Here is a 21,348-nt window from a genome sequence, read left to right as displayed (position 1 = left end):
AAAGTCACATAAAAAATTGTAAAAATTATTATTATTACTCGTTTAATAAAATGTCACGTTGTACGTTACGCTAAAAATTACTGTTAGTGTGGCTACACCGCTGCGCATCCCACACTAAACAAGTTTCTTTATTTAAAAAAAAGTGGGTGTGTCAAGCCTACGCAAGACAGAAGTGAAACTTCTTTTGTTAAACCGTATGAACCACAATCAATTACGTATTTCACTCGTATTACACTCACGACGCAGTATACTAACCAAGCAGCTGATGCTTGGCGTGGCGCAGTTCGCTGGTGTCTGAGAGAGAGGAAAGAAGAGAAGAGAGAGAACGTTCGTGAGCGGCTCCCCCACCTCAACAAGCGCATATGGTGAGAGAGGGACAGTGAACGGTGAGCGGTGGTGGGGGTACCCGCATTTTCGTGTCGATCCTGACTCGGTTTTACTCCGTCCCCGAATTACGCGCCTAAAGAAGTTTCACTTCAATATAATATATTTTTAAAAATAATGTACAATGTACAGAAATAGAATCCCACACAAGATCGCGTAGTGCGCTCTAGCGAACGGATATTTTATCAGAGGGAGATAGTTTTAATTTTTTTTTCTGTAAATTATTACATATTATCAAAATAAATAAATTAATTAAATAAATGTAATACAATTATCATAATATACGGATTAGATAATAATTTTAATCCAACACAATAACGCAAAGCGCGCTCTAGCGGAGTAATGTTTTATCACAGTGAGATAAGTGTTTTTATTATTTTGCAATATTATTTTCTTTTAAAAAATGTTCTGACCTACTAAAAAATAAGATATTGAATGAAAAAGGCGTTAAAAACAAAAAAATAATGTGCGATGGCCGAGAATCGAACTCGGATCAACTGCTTGGAAGGCAACTATGCTGACCATTACACCACCAACGCCAGTTGTCGGGATGAGCTAAGAAGCATTTATATGTTACTTCAAAACTTTGAAAATTATTACATATTATCAAAATAAATAAATTAATTAAATAAATGTAATACAATTATCATAATATACGGATTAGATAATAATTTTAATCCAACACAATAACGCAAAGCGCGCTCTAGCGGAGTAATGTTTTATCACAGTGAGATAAGTGTTTTTATTATTTTGCAATATTATTTTCTTTTAAAAAATGTTCTGACCTACTAAAAAATAAGATATTGAATGAAAAAGGCGTTAAAAACAAAAAAATAATGTGCGATGGCCGAGAATCGAACTCGGATCAACTGCTTGGAAGGCAACTATGCTGACCATTACACCACCAACGCCAGTTGTCGGGATGAGCTAAGAAGCATTTATATGTTACTTCAAAACTTTGACTAGATCAAATGAACTTTAATCGGTGGTGGGGGTACCCGCATTTTCGTTTCGATCGTGACTCGGTTTTACTCCGTCCCCGAAAATTCATTACGCGCCTAAAGAAGTTTCACTTCAAAAAATGTAATATTTTTTCCTTTGGATCGTAAAATTAATATATTATAATAACATGCCCGAAGTGTGTATGTTAGTCCCGACAATTAGTATTAATTTACAGTAAGCGCTTCCAGTCGGAGATGCGCCCGGATTCGCCCACGCTGCAAGATGCACACCTGTCGTGCTGTGCGGATTGCCCATATTAGGCGTAAGGCGTCCCCGCAAATGGATGCGGGTGATCCTCACTCGGCACATTGCTCTCGAGCTTGTGGGCGTTATGGAAACTCTTTCTCTCATTGTTTGAGCACACGAAGTGCTGAAATAACAGTGGATAGGTCAGGTGGGAAGATACGTAAAAAAATATTGGGAAAATTAAAATTATGACGGAACTTAGCTAACTTTGTTTCGTTGGTTTTGCGTTTATTGGTACATCTCGTTTTCGTGCTGTGCAGTCACTCAAGATACACACTTATAGAAGTACATTGTGATTGTATCTACGTTGTTATTTAATTAGTTTGTTTTATAAATGACAAAACTATTTATCATTTCTAGTTCTGTTTTATCCTAACATTCACTTCCGAATCCAAATCAAATCCAAACCCGTTCAGCATTATCATTACTATATACGTATATAGCATGGCAAAGCATGACGAGAATAGTGGTGCTATATAATTAAATGTAGATATATTTAATAGCCCTGTATTGTACCCTTCATTATCCTACCGGCTGCACCAATATTATTAGATTTCTAATTAATCTTAATCGATTTATTCCCGAACACGATTCAAGTAACAAGGATATTACTACGAATGTGGTCTATGCTATCGAGCATAGCAGGTGATACCGTATATAATCCTTAGACTGTTGCTGTTTCACTCAAATACTACTCAAGTCAAACTAGCAATTTAACTATCCCGCAAATGACATTCCGATGGGAACCAAGCATATTCTCGATTTCAACACCAAACAGCACCAAAGGAACTCACAAAAAAGAGATTCACATATTTTGTTTCCTGGGGAATAATTGTAAAATTAAGTTATCATATTAATATGTTTACACCGTGTAATGTTTTGTAATCCTTTTTTGTAAAATATTATCGTTTCGGCTATCGATAGCGCAACCGTGCTAGGAATATCGATATAAAATCCGGGAATGTTGAGCCTATCGATCCAATATTGTTAAATTATTATCAATTTGAGCGTACTAGAGACGACCCCAGGCTGTCATATCGAACTGCTCTGGGCGGTAGCTCATGTTGCTGATGTTCGTACTCGGAGTCGGGCAGTGGCTGTGGCAGCATCCGTAGCTAGGCCGCCGATATTAATGCTTCACAATAAGTCAACGACAGTCTGAAGAGTCTCAACTGAGACCAGCTAAATATACTCGCGCATTCACTTTACCGTCTCAAATAAACTATTCAAGGGATCCGGAGAGATCACTGACCACCGGATTTAATCTTTAATCGCGGCCATACAACTACAACTATAACTATAGAATATTCCGATACATTATTTATTGTTTATTGCGGTATTTTAAGTAGGTACATAGTTATCTATGTCCTAATACAATCCTTATATACATATACATATAATTATAGTAACACATTGAAAATGAATCAATCACATATTTTCGTAGTTTAATTTTAAATGTTTTTATGTTTTCTTCTGATTTTATTTCTTCTGGTAGCTCTCCAAATATCTTCAACGCTCCGTACATCAATGACTTTTGACTCTGTGTTTTTTTCCTGAAGGGGAGTCTCAATTCATTTCTTTTCCTCGTCTCATGTGTGTGTTTGTTTTGTAGTTTATCAATTTTTCTTAGGAATTCACTAGACGTATGGCCTTTGATTATCTTGTAGATTAAAAATATGGTATTAAAGTAAATAATTTGTTTAAATGACAAGATATTTAACTCCTTCAACATGTTCTTAATTTTTGTGTATCTATTTTTCTTCAATATGGTTCTCATTGCTCTATTTTGTAGAATTGTCATTTGTTTCATTAAACCGTCGTTGGATAAGAATAGAATGCTGCTACAGTAATTTATGTGTGGTACAATAATTGCATTGTACACATTTTTACTGGAAACTGTGTTAAGGAATCTTCTTATTCTTCCCAACAGTGAGATTTTTTTGGTAATCTTTTTAATAATTTGTTTTGCATTTTGAGCAAAAGTTAATTTGGAGTCAATTATTACCCCCAAATATTTCATTTCAAATACTTCTTTCAATACTTCAGCGTCTATCAATATGTCTTTTTTTGTTTGCGTTACTCGTTTTCCAATGTTCATGAATTTTGTTTTGTTTACATTCAATTTAAGTTTATTTTTGAAGTGAAACTTCTTTACGCGCGTCATGCAATTTCTAGGACCGGAGTAAAACCGACTCATGACCGAAACGAAAATGCGGGTACCCCCACCACCGATTAAAGTTCATTTGATCTAGTCAAAGTTTTGAAGTAACATATAAATGCTTCTTAGCTCATCTCGACAACTGGCGTTGGTGGTGTAATGGTCAGCATAGTTGACTTCCAAGCAGTTGATCCGAGTTCGATTCTCGGCCATCGCACATTATTTTTTTGTTTTTAACGCCTTTTTCATTCAATATCTTATTTTTTAGTAGGTCAGAACATTTTTTAAAAGAAAATAATATTGCAAAATAATAAAAACACTTATCTCACTGTGATAAAACATTACTCCGCTAGAGCGCGCTTTGCGTTATTGTGTTGGATTAAAATTATTATCTAATCCGTATATTATGATAATTGTATTACATTTATTTAATTAATTTATTTATTTTGATAATATGTAATAATTTACAGAAAAAAAAATTAAAACTATCTCCCTCTGATAAAATATCCGTTCGCTAGAGCGCACTACGCGATCTTGTGTGGGATTCTATTTCTGTACATTGTACATTATTTTTAAAAATATATTATATTTTGGGTGTGATGTAGGTAACATTATAAAACATAACAAGCTCTCATATTTTCAGAACCTACATAATATAATCAATTTATGCGGCTTTGCTTACAGTTGGTGCTCAGCGTGGTTGGCTTTCAATCAGTTAAGCGAGGTTCGATTCTCGGCTGTGGCATTTTTGAAGTGAAACCTTGTTGAGGTGGGGGAGCCGCTCACGAACGTTCTCTCTCTTCTCTTCTTTCCTCTCTCTCAGACACCAGCGAACTGCGCCACGCCAAGCATCAGCTGAAACTAGAAGTTTCACTTCTGTCTTGCGTAGGCTTGACACACCCACTTTTTTTTTTCAGCCATATTGATATATTATGTAGGTCTTCATTTATATGGTTCATTATGAGTTAATAGGATTATAAGACGAATAGGGAGAGTCATCGGAAATTCATTAGGAAGTAATAACAAATTACATTTTTTGTAAAAGAGAAGAATAAATACAATAACACAGAAAAGATATCCCTTAGAAAAATCTACATATATCACAGAGAAAATCTACATACATCACGGAGAAAATCTACATACATGACGGAGAAAATGTACATATATCACGGAGAAAAATGATTAAAGCTAATATTTTAATAATCTCTTCAAATTATTTGTAATCCGGTTAAAAACGGGATGGCAGGCCCTAACTAATGAATTAATAAATTTCCTGAAAAACTTTTAGTAAATTACGAATGTATATTATTATCACGATGTCGTAACACGTGTTCATGAAAATCCTAATATTCCTCTTTCCTATTTTTATTTGAATGATGTTTAAAATGATTTAAATATTTTCGGTTAAAAGCCGATTTACTTAGAAAATCAATTGTGGGAGACACTTACCGTAAAAAAATTATGGAAATTTCGTTTTAATTGTTTTATGGTGATTTAATAACTATAGCCATTCATTCATCTCTGAATCACTTCTCATAAGCGATGATTATTCGATGCGAACATCTATGCTTTACCACTGCAGAGTTGATTTGGTTCATCAAGGCCAGTTGTGTAGCATGAACCAGTATTGACTATTGAGTGAGAATCATTCTGAGCATCGATTGGACAAACCCTTTTCTTCGTCCAAATTAGCATTGCCTCGTGATGACATCTGTGATTTACAACTCCATAGTTGATTTGGTTTGTCAAGGCCAGTTGTGTAGCATGAACCAGAGACGAGTATTGAGTGAGAATCATTCTGAACATCGATTGGACAAACCCTTTTCTTCGTCCAAATTAGCATTGCCTCGTGACGACATCTGTGATTTACAACTCCATAGTTGATTTGGTTTGTCAAGGCCAGTTGTGTAGCATGAACCAGAGACGAGTATTGAGTGAGAATCATTCTGAACATCGATTGGACAAACCCTTTTCTTCGTCCAAATTAGCATTGCCTCGTGACGACATCTGTGATTTACAACTCCATAGTTGATTTGGTTTGTCAAGGCCAGTTGTGTAGCATGAACCAGAGACGAGTATCGAGTGAGAATCATTCTGAACATCGATTGGACAAACCCTTTTCTTCGTCCAAATTAGCATTGCCTCGTGACGACATCTGTGATTTACAACTCCATAGTTGATTTGGTTTGTCAAGGCCAGTTGTGTAGCATGAACCAGAGACGAGTATTGAGTGAGAATCATTCTGAACATCGATTGGACAAACCCTTTTCTTCGTCCAAATTAGCATTGCCTCGTGACGACATCTGTGATTTACAACTCCATAGTTGATTTGGTTTGTCAAGGCCAGTTGTGTAGCATGAACCAGAGACGAGTATTGAGTGAGAATCATTCTGAACATCGGTTGGACAAACCCCTTTCTTCGTCTAAATTAGCATTGCCTCGTGACGACATCTGTGATTTACAACTCCATAGTTGATTTGGTTTGTCAAGGCCAGTTGTGTAGCATGAACCAGAGACGAGAGTGAGAATCATTCTGAACATCGGTTAGACAAACCCTTTTCTTCGTCTAAATTAGCATTGCCTCGTGACGACATCTGTGATTTACAACTCCATAGTTGATTTGGTTTGTCAAGGCCAGTTGTGTAGCATGAACCAGAGACGAGTATTGAGTGAGAATCATTCTGAGCATCGATTGGACAAACCCTTTTCTTCGTCTAAATTAGCATTGCCTCGTGACGACATCTGTGATTTACAACTCCATAGTTGATTTGGTTTGTCAAGGCCAGTTGTGTAGCATGAACCAGAGACGAGTATTGAGTGAGAATCATTCTGAGCATCGATTGGACAAACCCTTTTCTTCGTCTAAATTAGCATTGCCTCGTGACGACATCTGTGATTTACAACTCCATAGTTGATTTGGTTTGTCAAGGCCAGTTGTGTAGCATGAACCAGAGACGAGTATTGAGTGAGAATCATTCTGAACATCGATTGGACAAACCCTTTTCTTCGTCTAAATTAGCATTGCCTCTACGCCTCGTGACGCGATGCGAGACGCACAACATTCCGCCAGTCCAAGCATCATCCAAAAAAACCCCTTCAAATGTCAAACGACCGCGAAAACGAAAGTCACTCTTAAAAATACACCAACAGAAATAGTTCCATCATACATTCGTCAGCTAAATGCTGTAATAAAAGAAACTTTGCCCGTTACGCAACGAGATGCGAGTATGGTGAAGAGTCTGTAACATTTGGCACCTGAAGCACTCATTTTTATCTTAAGTCATCTTCCCAGCATCCCAGACCAGGTGGCTTCTGTACGGAAGTCATTAAAATCCATATTGTGGCCGGATAAATACCGCTCTGGTCTATATTACTATCATGAGACATATTTCAGGAGTTGGCCAAGCCAGGGTGTGAATTCGTGAAAACGACTTCCGCTTGCAATTATATTCATATTTCAGGAAAAAATACTGTAAATGAATGCGTCCCGTTTATGAAGCAATTGACCGGATAATACCATTCGTTTAATCTTTCTGTTTTCTTACACACCAAAGTGAACGTATTTAGTAACTTGATACTGTCTAAACATAGTAACTCCACTGCAGATGGAGATTGTAGTCAGGTATATCTTTAATTACATACTATGCAGGATGTTAATAATTAATTCATTATCATTGTTTTAAATATTTAATAAATCTCGAAGAAGATAATAATATAAATAAATCTAAACAAAACATGAAACAGAACCAGATAAGGAAAATATAAATGTAAAGATTAACCACTAAGCTATTGAAACTTAATTATTCCCGTCATTTTTGTCGATCACAATTTAAGAATTTCCAATATTATCTCGGACCAGTTGCGACCGTTGCTTTTTTGTTTTCTGTGTCTTATTCTGATTAAATCATTTATAGACACTAGATAAATATTGACTTAAAACGTATTCCAATAAATTTATTATTGTTGGATTATAATTTTGACTAAAAAAAGCTTATTTCTTCCCTTCAGGTCCAGATACTCCACCACAAGATTTGCCGCAAATGGTGACCGCAGAAGAAGAAGAGAAAGATGCCAGACGTAAGTATTTCTTGAAATCCTTTTCTTGCATTTTAATAAATTGTAATGAAGTTTACTAAACTTACTTAAACGAATATCGAATGACAGCAAACGAACGAAGCTGAATGACGGAAAAGTTATCATTGTTTATGCAAATCTGTGTTCAGTGTTGATCTCTCTAAATTAAACCAAACCTCTAATATGCATAGGGAAACTTTGGTTCCATCTCTGGGCACTCAGTGTGTTGGAACAATTTGCGTACAATACATGTTTGCAAGATTTTTATAAACCGCAAAGAGAGCAACATACCTCCAAATAATTATAAAATCAGTGCTTAAGACTAGAAGAGTAGACCTTTAGGAGCCACAACAGACTTTTAGGGGTCTCATCAATACAGATTTGCGCAATTTACCGCCTACTCTAAGGTCTGAGCAGGCGCAATTGAAGCAGCCCGCTCCGGACGTCGACTTGCCAAGACGCCAAGGAGCCAAGACGCTGATAATACCTAATACAGCGCTTTTGAGGTTTTTACTAGTGCCGATCGTCGTTTGGCTCAGGGCCGACCCTAAGGTCATCCGGCGCATCATCTTACACGCTAGAATGACCGTGAACGATCACCTTTTGTAAAAAAAGCGATACATTTTGAAAAGCTGTATTTCGGAAACCGTTAAATCTACAGAGACGGTTCTAATCTCAAATTGTAGAAAATTTTGTCTACTATAAAAACATTTTCTAATTTTGTGATCGTAAAACTAGTCCTTCGGGGATGAAATTGTCAAAAGCTGAAGAAAGAACAAGAATTTTGCGGTTTTGGATATTTGACATTGTTGCGTTCAGCGCTCGAGGCTCGAAAACTTAGATTATTCATTGGGCCAAACAACACAGCAAAAAATCAGAACTAGCGGATCTGACGAAAGGTCTGATGTGTATGGTTGCTGGTCTACTGCTAATAAGATTATGTTTTTAGATAAAATATATTATAGTATAGTTAGTGAACTTTGTCATGTTTGATATTTTACCCTTGATTCAATCGTTTTCTTTGAAGAAGGCTGAAAAATGTAGTATAATGTTTTCTCTTTATGCAGATTTCGCAGCCCTCCTAACCGGCGCTGGTCGTCCTCCCGCTGCAATCCGCTTCGTCCTGCGCCGCCGCTCCTTGCACTTCTCCGTGGAGAATGGCGCTGAGCCAGCTGTCCTGCTTCGCGTCCTGGACTCCGCAGGCAGCATCCTTCAGGAGATCCCCCTGGCCGCCGGAGGCACGCTCGCTGGCAGGGGCTGCGGTGCCTGGCGCAGGCTGCCTAGAGAATACAGGAAGATGCTGAGGGATGGGAAGTTAACCGCCGCTCTTCTTTGGCCCGGAGAAACGGATGCCACGCTCACAGGACCTATAGTTAGGTAATTATAATCAGGTCACAATGTGCTCAGTGGTTAGAGGTTAGAGTTTTGTCCGTATAAGACAGATCCTGGGTTCGATTCCCAGTTTGCCGACCTTTGCCTTGTTTTATTTTCTGTATCTTGTTATGTTTCGTATTTTGTTATATTTTTTATAAAATATACACGGTGTCCGGAAACTCGTAGTACAAGCGGGAAACTGGAGAATCTACACCACATGGGGAACCCAAAAAAACCTAAAGTTTTTTGATTTGAGCATTTTCAAAAAAAAAAAAAAAAAACCAAAAAAAAATATTTTTGGCTATTTTAGGGTTAAAGTTTTTTCTGGTGTTTAGGGTTGAATAACAGATATTTTAACCCTGCAGAGCAGAAATATTTTATGATTACACCGGGTTAAATGAAGGGTGATTTCAAAATAATGCTTCAAATCCGAGTTTCTTCATTTGTTTTACTTTCAAATAGTTTTAATTAGTTGGGTACTTTGATATTCAGTAATAATTTATAAGAATTTGATTAAAAAAAAAAAAACTCAACTTCAAACTCGATTTACTCGATAACGAAAGCTCAAATAAAAAAAAAATATACTACAAAATCGACTCCAAATGTGATGTAGATTCACCAGTTTCCCGCTTGTACTACGAGTTTCCGGACACCCTGTATAGTAGAAATTATCTTCGTCTACAATGATTAAATTATATATGATTAAATTTGTTTTTTTTCATCATCTGGTGCCCCTCATTTCAGAGGTTGACTATTTTTAAAATAGTTTTCTGGACATGGAAACACGAGGATGATGTATGTATTTGAAAGTGGATATCTTCTAGTCCTGCTGCTGTGAGCTACTTTGCAACCACTCTTTCAGTTGTATCCGTCGAAGAAATGAATAGGTTATATCGGTTGTGTTAGTAGCATTATACTTTTGGCCTTGCAAGTTAACAGATTGTTCAAAAGATGTAACACGCTGAATTATAATTTAATAATTAATTATAATTTTATAATAATAAGTTAAATCATATCAAACTTGGAAGAACGATTATCAAACTGAATCAGTTGTATGTTAACAATTCTGCTGGCAAGTTCTTTCACAAAACCTCAACACTACTCGACGCTGTCAAATAAGATTTTCGAAAGACAGTACCTATTACGATTTTGTTCTGTAATTCATCTCATTCACAACATACGACCCCTAACTCTAGAATTAAGTTAGTTTTTTAAATATACAGTGGCAATGCTTATGAGATGTCTTACAGGACATGTAAGACATCTAATAATCATAACTGACCAATGGCCCAAGCAAGTGTCTAAGAAGTCTCCGAAATGTATCGGTAATTGATTTGTTTTCGTTTCTTTTCGCAGTCACAACGCTCTTAGCACCGAGATGTTTTCCGCTCTGCTCGAATCCGACCCGGCTTCCAGCGAAAATGGTTGGGGCGGTACTGCCGCTATCTCGGTGTCCGCTGGTGCAGCCTCCTCTGTTCACATCACAGTCTTGTTCACCGGACTGCTGGCTGGGGAACACGAGCTGGACGCCCCCGTGCGCGTCACTTTGGAGATGGTTGATAAAAATACTACGATCTTAGAAGAGGTATGGATATGTTTATATATCAAAACACAATATATCATTCATGTATCATTTTGAAACATTTATACATTTATTTATTGTCTTTTCGAGAAATTAAAATAAAATATTATTTAATTATTCTTTAAACAACAACAGCATTGCAACAGTCTCAGATATTCGTGATCTCGGAATAACCCTTGATAGTAAACTACAATATAACCTTCATATACATCAAATCATAAATAAAGCTGCTAAAATATTAGGCTTCATAATAAGAAACACAAAACTTTTTAATAGCATCGATATCATTAAGCAACTCTACTTTGCCTATGTACGAAGTCATTTGGAGTTTGCATCAGTTTTTTGGTCTCCATTTTACAAAATCCACATAAACAAAATCGAAGTAATTCAAAACAAATTCCCAAAATATCTTTGTTACAAGTCATTTGTTAAATTTAATAATTATGCAGAGGCAGCTTCATACTTTAAAATTGATTCACTGAGTGTACGGAGGCATCATAAGGATGCACTATTCCTGTATAAAGTAGTTAAGGGTTGATCAAAGCAAAACGAACTCTAAGCAGAATTCTCGCCTGAACAGACTATGCAATAATTACAATAGCGTATTATCTAAGGTTGATATTTTCAGTTGCGAACTTACCAAATACAAGAGGTCCATAAAAGAATATTTCTCTGATGGTTTGTGAATAATGTTTATGTCTCTATTGTTTATATCTCTATTATGATTTGATTTATATCTACAACCTCTCTCCATGGCCATAAATGTATTGTTATATAAATTTTTTGTTTTATATAATCTTTTGTTTTGTATAAATTTTTTAAATTCATATTCCTTTCTCACAAATTTAAATAACTTATTCCATATTATGCTGTCTCAGTCACAAGGAGGGAATCCATAATTGGTTTTATTTTACTGAATAACACTTATGTCCAACTGATTAAATGTAAACTGTCGATTTCCCAAAAATGAATAAATAAGATAAGGTTTATGATGTGTAATTTTTGATTCGCCATCAGACATAATATTTCTGACTTTCTTCTACCATCGTAAATAATTATCAATTTTTTTGCAGTATGGTCATATCAAGAAACCTTCCAACGAGATGAACATAGTCGAGTTTTCCGCTGCTGTGAACTCTAGCGACCTCCGCTTGCTTGCGCGTGGTCGATTATCGATATTCCTGCGTGCAGCACGTCCCGGTACCACTTCCCAGTCCTATCTGCGTGGTCCAGCGCTGCTGAAGCTGGCTTGTGACGTTTTCCACGCGCCACTAGCTGCAGCACCTCGATCACCGCCACCACCAGCTTCGGGAGTAGCATGTCTCCACCTCAACAGGGATGGTGATCTCATCTATACAATTCAGGTAACACTTTGCCTTCCTAACTCATGTTGCGAGATTGGGTTGGATTTAGTCACGAGGAAAGGAGAATGCTTTGCTTTTCAAAGTCGTCTAATCGTAATCTAATCGTTTTTCAGGTTGATGAGCTTAACATGCTGGAGTCACCAATGATTACTCTGATCGACGAAGCTAACAAGCACAAAGAAGAAACCGAACTGACTCATTTGAGAGACGGTTTGGCAAATGGATCATTTGACCGAATGGGCCCAAGGCTTTTGGAATCTTTGTATTCAGGAGATCTTTTTGTGAACGTTGCGACACATTCAGAGGGGAGTGTTATTCGGGGTAGGGTTATTTCTCGCCCCGTTGCCGATATGCAAGATTTGCATGGACCAACTCTGATGAAGAGACCAGACTTGACCCAACCAGCTGATATTGTTGGTTTGGCGTGGATAAGTGTGGACTATGAGTGCAGTGTACAGTGGGAGGTGAGTTGTCAACAAATATTAAAGAGCTTAAATCTAAGTCGTGAATATCAATATACTAATAAATTTTATTTCCAGATTTCAATCGCTGGTCCTCTGGCTTCCAGTCTCATCCTTAGTGATCTGGAATTATGGTTGGATATGAGGCCAATGCTTGCTCCTGGAGCTCCAGTTATCTCCAAACGTCTGGGCTTACTGGAGACACCAGAGGGAGCATTGCTTTCTCCACCTCTCATCGACCTTCAGCGTCTTCACTCTGGAGCATGCGAAGTCATAGTTAGGGACTTGAAGACCAACTCGACATTGCTCCGTTCAACATTAAAGCAGGTAAACAAATGGGTGATTTTTATAACCTCAAAACTTGTTATTTTTTTTAGTTCATTTCCTCGTTTGTAAGAAGGTATTTGTTTAATATAATATGAGTAACGCTTTTCAGATGAAGATCCCAGATTCGTGTCTACCTAAGCAATGGACTAACAATGAGGTGCCATCTGTTTCGTACGTACCAGCATCTCAGCATCCAAACTCCGCAGACAACTCCCTCGGAGATTCTTGCTTTCATTCGGGGAGCTTCTATGAAGACGGTGCTCAATGGACATCTGCTAATGAGGTAAAATACCATCTTATCATTTCTGCTTAAGATACATTTATTAGATAAATCGAAGCATTTTGCACTGAATTGAACGCCTGTATAAAATCATCTAATTTCTATTTTAGCCCTGCACAATGTGTTCTTGTCAACACCGTACAGTAAAATGTGATGCTTATCGTTGTCCTCCTTTGTCGTGCGGAGCCAAGGCCATGATCAAACCTGGCGAATGCTGTCCAACATGCTCAAGTAAGTAAAAACCTTCCTTTCTTTATCTTTTCCTGTGAATAGGACACCGGTATCCTTCGTACTAAAATCGATGAATTTTCTAAGCGATTTATCCCTTATGTTCAATGGATCTGTATGAAAAATATGTTCAGAATCACATATGCTGAATTTTGCTTTTTTTTTATAGAGCGGAGGCGGTTCACATATAGTTCCCGTGAGCACTTAGGCCATAGGCCCATTGTGCTATCTCCCATTTTACTTCATTCCTTTAACAGTCACCCGGTCCCTTTTATAAAGTTCACCAGGGTTGTTATTGAATATGTGGCTATGTCTTCTGGTTCCACAATGTGTATTCCCAGGTCTCATTTCTCCTCTCCAATCCCCCTTGGTTCCCTGAAGGCCCCAAAAGGGAAGAGAGCCTCATCTCTCCTCTCCACTCCTCCTTGGTTTCCTAAAGGCCCCGGGATGGAAGAGGGTTTCGTCTCTCCTCTCCACTCCTCCTTGGTTCCCCGAAGGCCCCGCAATGGAGGATTCTACTCTTCCTTGGTTCCCCGAAGGCCCCATGGCGGAAGAGTCTACTCCCCTTCGATTCCCTGAAGGCCCCACGAGGGAAAAGGGTCTCGCGGCTTATTGCTTTAGAAAATACTTTTTAATTGATGTACACAGCTTCTCTGACAGCTTTGGAATAAATTGTACAAGACCTCAAGGTCGGACGTAATCACAGTCAAACACGTTAAAAAAGTTAATTAATCTTGTCCCTAAAAAAACTCATAAATGTATTGAATACCCGATATATTACTATAACGCAGGGACAATTATTTTCATTGTTGCTTCTGGCTTCACTTTCCTTTTATGATTTTCTCTATGATTAGAGGCCATCTAGAAAACGAGGTTCTCTGAATGCGCAAGATACACTTACATACTACATAGGTCTATAAATTCGCCATTGGATTAATTCAGTTTCTCTACTCAACGCAATTGATATCTCTTTAATAATTTATTTTAATCTAGATTCATCATTACAAGACGTCAACACTTCTTCAACAAAGGGCTGCTACCAGGTTGGCCAGTTTCACCCAGCGGGGCAGTCGTGGCACCCTTACCTCCCGCCCAGTGGCTTCGACACATGTGCTATCTGCAAGTGCGAGGGGAACCCACTGAAGGTGCAGTGCACGCGCGCGCCATGCCCTTTCCTAACGTGTCCCGAAAAACAAGCTTACAGGCAGGACAAGAAGTCGTGCTGCAAGAGATGCCCCGAGGTAAGCCAAAAAAAGATTTGTATTACTTTCCAGTGCAAAGAGATTGTATAACTCTGTCTCTTCCTCGCACAAGAAACTCTCACATACACATTGTGATGTGCATCACTACGCAATTTAAACCTGTTGAGAAGAAAAATTACGGTTATTTATAATATTTTTGCGATATCGTTTTATGGAGGATGTACAGCATTTTAGGCAGAGTTGAATCAAGAAATAATATTGATTTTTGATCACATAGAAAATTCGTTTTATAACACGTACAATCAGTAAATAGAAAATGGCTAGAAATGCCTTCCATATAGATTTGAATGGATACCGATATCTCCATTGACTTAGTACCTTTTGGTTCTAATCCATTCAGCATGCATTATGTCTCTCTTACACTACCTGACAACTTATAGGTTGTTGCATTGTTTGATATAAATGAAAATCCATCATTATGTTGAAACAATGTATTTGAAATTTACTTCCGATTTGAAATTTACTCATCCTATTTCTTGTCTTCTTCTTTATTCAATGCAGAGCCGGCCCTGTACAGAGGCAATTGGAGCAGTCCGCTCAGGGCGCTGACTTTCCAAGGAGCCAAAACGCTGATAATACCTAATACAGATGTTATGTATTTCTAGCATCAAGCGCCGTTTAGCTTAGGACCGGCCCTGATTCCATGCATATTCTATTGTATTATCTATGCAGTATTAATTAGTCGGTTGTTGTGTGTTGTTGCAGATAAAGGTCGAGGTGGTGGACCGCACGGTGCTGGGTGATGAGAGCGCACAGGGCGGGGGTGGACTGGCTTCCCGCCTCAGCCCCGAGGAGGTGCTTGCCGGGGGCGGCTGCCGCTACCCGCTGGGAGGCCCACTGCACAACGGCGTGGAGTGGCACCCCACGGTGCACTCGCACGGGGAGCAGAAGTGCGTCACTTGCAGATGCAAGGTAACAATACAAATATTATACTTTCTTTTATATGAGTACTGCACAAGAGTTACGACTTCCAGGAGAAAGGCATTCACCATTCACGGTTAAAGCCATCTCAGCAACTCTTTAGTCTTTTACCAGTGTTGCTCTAAGAACATCTACCATTCTCGAGGTTTGTTCACTCACGCAAAGTACGTACCAGGAAATCTAGCACGGTCAATCTATTTGTCGATAATGTCGATAACTCGTCGTTCCATAGCATGAATGAGATGAATGCAGATCGTCAATGAACAATCAACAGTTCACAATTACTAAGGGTTCTTGACGTGCTCGGGATAATAACAAGTTTTATTCTAACGACCATGCTAAATTCCCTATAGTACGCAAAGAAAAAAATAGTCTCGGGAATACCCTGCATACAGAGCAATGATTAACTTTTACTTACATTGAATGAAAGTGCACATTCTCAAAGTTAATTTTGGCTCTCTTTACAAGGAAGCTTGCCATAGTTTTATACTCACGTAGTTTCTCTCACACTTTTGCTTTTAAAACATTAAATTTAATAATTAAAAAAATAATAAATAATCTAATCTTTTTATATCTACTGTGGTCTTCCCAGCCTTGCAATGTTTTTTCCCAAATTCACCGGAGTATTTTACAAACATAACATTTTTAAACTCGGTAAGTGTTCCGGTGTGAATTCCTGAAGACTTGAGGAATTATAGTAAAGGCTTACTGAAATAATTTCGGAAATTGATACATAATTACTGTTGCAGGACGGCGATATAAAATGTGACCGCAAGCGTTGCACGCGTTCCGTGTGCAACAGCCAGCTCAACCAGCGGCGGAGGGCGGGCGCCGGTCACAAGGGCGCACCAAAGCCACCCCCAGACGAATGTTGCCAGCAGCACTGCCGCCGCTACCGCCGCCATCAGCGTCACCATCGGCCCGGTGCCAGGCCCTGAACTTCCCCCCCTGGATTCAACCAACACACTAACTAAACATAACACAACATTTACATTCACTTTGGTTGATGTGGCCACATTGAACTGTGTGCAGTCCGAAGTTTGCGATGGTGACGCTAGATGGCAGCTGATTCCACGGAACCTTATCATTTTTTCAAATCGATTTCAACTCTTTGCAGTGTTTGATGCTGCAAATACTGTTCAATGAATTTTAATGCAATTAAATTCCAACCTAACCTCACTTATGATCATATTTTTTGGTGATATTTATCTACTTTCAATCAGTGGATTGTAGAAAAGTGATTAAAATATTGTTTTAATACATGATTCAGAATGTTATGAATTGTTTCATTTTGTATTCAATATTTTTCGATTTGAGAAATTTAGATGAGTGTTCTGGAATTGGGAATTGATGTTTGAGGATTGGCAAGATTGCTATTTAAAGTTTTTAGAAGTTAAGTGCTCCGTGCCATTCAATATTATTTTTTCGGCAAAATAATTAGGTAAACATATTATTTTTACGAGACATATCTTTCTACCTTGTCTTCCAATTATTCTAACCCTTTCCAAATATAATTTTTTAAACTTAGACATATCAAAGAATGACTCATTGAATGCTTGAAAATATGCAATGAAATTAAAATAACAGGTTAGGGTAAAACCACTAAGCTATTTTGCATCATAAACAATATTGTTGTGTTTTGATTGTGCAATGATCTTAGCCATTAACATTGATGCAATATTAACAGTAAAGTGGTACTGCTCTGAGCACTTACATTATTTTAAGTATTTAACAACATAAATCGATTTTTGTATATTTTTAAATAGAGCTTTGATTTGCGATTAATATTATAACAGTTTTGCGAATATAGAATAAACATTATTTAACAAAATAAGTCATTAACCTTAAATCGCATTTGTATTTATAGTTTTTACACCTTAAAGGTGATTAACAGAGATTATGTATAGAATACATTTAGTTTTAAGATAATAATATATCTGTATTCATGTTTTGATTGTTTATTTATATTATTCAGTAATTATTGTACCCACAATTTTTTTGTTTCAACTTCACAATCATTTGTGTGCATATACAGGGTGTCCGGAAACTCGTAGTACAAGCGGGAAACTGGTGAATCTACATCACATTTGGAGTCGATTTTGTAGTATATTTTTTTTTTATTTGAGCTTTCGTTATCGAGTAAATCGAGTTTGAAGTTGATTTTTTTTATTTATTTATTTTTTTTTTTTAATCAAATACTTATAAATTATTACTGAAGATCAAAGTACCCAACTAATTAAAACTATTTGAAAGTAAAACAAATGAAGAAACTCGGATTTGAAGCATTATTTTGAAATCGCCCTTCATTTAACCCGGTGTAATCATAAAATATTTCTGCTCTGCAGGGTTAAAACATCTGTTATTTAACCCTAAACACCAGAAAAAACTTTAACCCTAAAATAGCCGAAAAATATTTTTTTTTGGTTTTTTTTTTTTTTTTGAAAATGCTCAAATCAAAAAACTTTATGTTTTTTGGGTTCCCCATGTGGTGTAGATTCTCCAGTTTCCCGTTTGTACTACGAGTTTCCGGACACCGTGTATATAATGTTTCAGAGAACCCTTCAAATAAATTAAATTCATCATCTACTCATATTTAAAATTTCTTGCAGTATTTTTTGTTTACCAAAATCCTGATAAGCTGGAAAGAATGCTAGGCTATCTAGGGAGATGTGTTATCGAACCAAAATATATTACCTGACTCTTGTTGCTATGCAAAAATGGAGGAGGGCTCAATAATCAAAAGTACTGAGTGCTTTTGATGGCTTTTCAAAAATCATAAAATATTTTTCAATACTACTTACTTGAAACTGACTTCTAAAACATAGGAAAAATGAATATTGTCAGTAAGATTTATTATTCACACACATTTAAACAGTGTTAATGTAGAATTGGTTGCTTTTATTTAGCGTACTTTAATGAATTTCGTCTGATTTTGTACATTTAAAACATCTGAAATTTTATGGAATTATTTGAGTGTACAGGCACATTTCCCGGTCAAAAGGGCTCGTCAATTTTTCAGAGCGGGCGTGGCGTGTAGGTGGTACTTTTTTTTTTAAATAAACCTTTTTAGATATTACTTGTGTATAATGAAAAATGAAAATTGTGCCATATATTTTTTAATTGCTGCACACAAGTAGTTGGACAAAATTATGGTTTTCTGGGAGACATGTTTTTTTTAACAATTTATAATATTTTATATTTATCTTAATTTTCTATCGATCAATTGTATGAAATATTTTTAACATATTAGAATCTCCTAGCAAATGGAAACGTTCATCCTACACATAATGTTTTTGTTTATAAAATGTAACTTTGAAGTACCTAAATAATTAATCACTGTTTCCACAAATATTACAAACACCCACTGATTCAAAAGTTCTTTCCACAGATTTAAGTTTGTTTTTGTCAGTTTTCATTAATATATTTTTTATGAAACTATGTTTGATCTTTTTTGCTTGGTAATTATGTTAAGCTCTTAAGATGGATGCATTTTTATTTGTTTGAATTAAACTTAATTTCCGATAAATGATTGCCTCTCTACAAAGAGTGTGTAACTTAGATTTCCTGCTTTATGTATCATTATTACAATTTGTTTTTTTATGGAAAATTAGCGATAGCTGTTCAAATTCTGACCGCAAATCATTAAAAAAAAGATTAATTTGCAAAATATTGAAATTTATTTTAACCAATTTAAGTGTAATCATATCCGCTTACATAGACCACTCACAGATTAAAAGAACTTAAACTTAACACTTAGAAATTTGAATGAATTAGCACTGTGACGACGTGGAAAGCTTTTGTTGTTTAGAGGGAAAGCAGTATTTGAAGATATTATGGCGCGGGAGATACGGAGATAAGAGCGGAAGCAAAAAAAGTTGAGGTTTAACCCAATAGTCATGAATTAAAAGATAAAGCTTTATGTGGGGGTATTTGAAGTGATTGTTTCAACGTGTGATCTAATTAATTATAGTTCAATAAGTATTACTTTATACATATATTTAATTAAATATAAAATAAGATGGTTTTATAAATCGCTTAGACATTATATTATGAACGTCTAGTTTGTAAGAGGCAGGTGACGAAGTGACTTGTAAAATATATTAATCAATACTGGCTTTGATGAAAGGAGTGCATTACATATACAGCTACATGTGCGTTGGAATAATCAATTCATTTGTAATATTATTTTTATCATATTTGTAATTTATTTATACCACCAATGATTGTAAAATTAATATTTAATTGTAAGAGATTTATTATAACACTTATATTAAGAATATGCACGGCATTGCGAGTTGATGTATTTGTACAGGATACCAATAATTATATTTATTTTTTTTATTTTATTTTTGTTTTTGTCTCTTATTGAATGACTAAATTATTATTTTTTATTTTAAATACGCCATTTCATACGTCCGAGACAAGAGCAGATTTTAAAGCTCTTAGCAAAACTGATTTAAAGCTTTGTTTCGTAAAAATGTTTTATGCATATTTGAAATGACGTGTTTATTAAATCAAAGGTGAAGTTTTAGAATTCTTTAATAATTACATATCTCTTGATTAATTGAGAGAAATGTAGATTCATATATATTTTCGGTGTGCCAAATATTGACATATTACACAAACGGTTAAGATAATTTATATTTCGATTCTTGAGAAAGATACCAGTTATACAATGTAATGGAGAAAACCTACCTATGTATAATAACATTGTTTAAAAATGATATATCAATATCAATTACGTTATTTCACATATCTGGGGATATGTTTTAATGAAACAAATTAATTGGTTTAAACAAGTGTTGAGTACATTTTCAGTTATTCCCAAAAAACGAGACAAAGAAAATTAAAATTGATTACTTCATAAAATCGTGTCAATGTTGTATTTTGTTGTGAATATTGGAATAACTGTAAATTTATTTGACGGAGAAAAAGGCTGATTAACTAAGATTATGTTGCATTAAATAAATATATTATTAAATAAGCACTTGGTTTCATTCTCTAATTGAAAGATACTATCGGAAAACAGAGCCAAAGGAACAAAAATTTCCATGGATACACGCTACACATTTCCATGTATATGTGCTACACAGAAAATCTACCAGCAGCATTTTTGTTAAGGGAATTCATGAAGTCAACCATCAATTTCTGGCATTTCTTTGCGTGTTGGCAACCGGAGAACAGAAGTTGCACAAGAGTAGTATTACCATTACCAAAGCGCAAGTTGGACCCTTGTTAAATACGATTCTGCAATGGTGAAATGTGATTCAAAGATGTCAGTATTGCAGGCGTGAGATATGACAGGCGCGAGACTTATAATGCATATAATGGCTCCAACTCAATGGAGTAGGCTGGAATACTTCACCTATCAACATTTTAGATTTCTGCTTTATGTGCTCCTGGTAAATATTCTGTTGGAACGCCTGCCTTCTTCAATGTACACATTTAATCAAGTTTCACCTCTTCAAGTTCTTATGCTCCTATGAAGGGATGGTAGTCGATTATTCTATATCGCCCGGAACGCACGTCTTTTTTGTCGCGCTACAATTTTGTTTCTGTTTCCTATTATCAGCGCTTGATAATTAACCGAAATGGGTGACAGTAACGAAATTTTGATTGGGCTTCACCTACTAACGAAAACGATTGAAAGTTTGAGTGACAAAATGTTGTTTTTTGAAAGGGAAC

General features: G+C 36.3%; 1 protein-coding gene across 5 annotated transcripts in view; it reads left to right on the top strand.

The window, feature by feature from the left end:
• The window catches only part of sog (chordin short gastrulation), a 274,775-nt gene extending 256,750 nt beyond the window's left edge, over positions 1 to 18,025 (top strand). For all 5 annotated transcript variants that reach the window (XM_089636915.1, XM_089636916.1, XM_089636917.1 and 2 more), the window contains exons 5-15: positions 7,799 to 7,867; positions 8,932 to 9,241; positions 10,595 to 10,823; positions 11,894 to 12,184; positions 12,298 to 12,648; positions 12,724 to 12,972; positions 13,082 to 13,255; positions 13,363 to 13,483; positions 14,474 to 14,721; positions 15,448 to 15,654; positions 16,413 to 18,025. In XM_089636915.1, coding sequence (XP_089493041.1) covers positions 7,799 to 7,867; positions 8,932 to 9,241; positions 10,595 to 10,823; positions 11,894 to 12,184; positions 12,298 to 12,648; positions 12,724 to 12,972; positions 13,082 to 13,255; positions 13,363 to 13,483; positions 14,474 to 14,721; positions 15,448 to 15,654; positions 16,413 to 16,601 — 2,438 coding nt within the window. In that variant the 3' untranslated portion in view covers positions 16,602 to 18,025. The remainder of the gene's footprint in view (positions 1 to 7,798; positions 7,868 to 8,931; positions 9,242 to 10,594; positions 10,824 to 11,893; positions 12,185 to 12,297; positions 12,649 to 12,723; positions 12,973 to 13,081; positions 13,256 to 13,362; positions 13,484 to 14,473; positions 14,722 to 15,447; positions 15,655 to 16,412) is intronic.
• Positions 18,026 to 21,348: the final 3,323 nt, after the last annotated feature.

The sequence above is a fragment of the Hesperophylax consimilis genome, chromosome 10 (assembly GCF_061612785.1).
Source record: "Hesperophylax consimilis isolate HC1 chromosome 10, BYU_Hcon_1.0, whole genome shotgun sequence".
NCBI lineage: Eukaryota > Metazoa > Arthropoda > Insecta > Trichoptera > Limnephilidae > Hesperophylax > Hesperophylax consimilis.
Note: the sequence above shows the minus strand (reverse complement) of the source record. Positions and strands in the feature narration are given on the sequence as shown.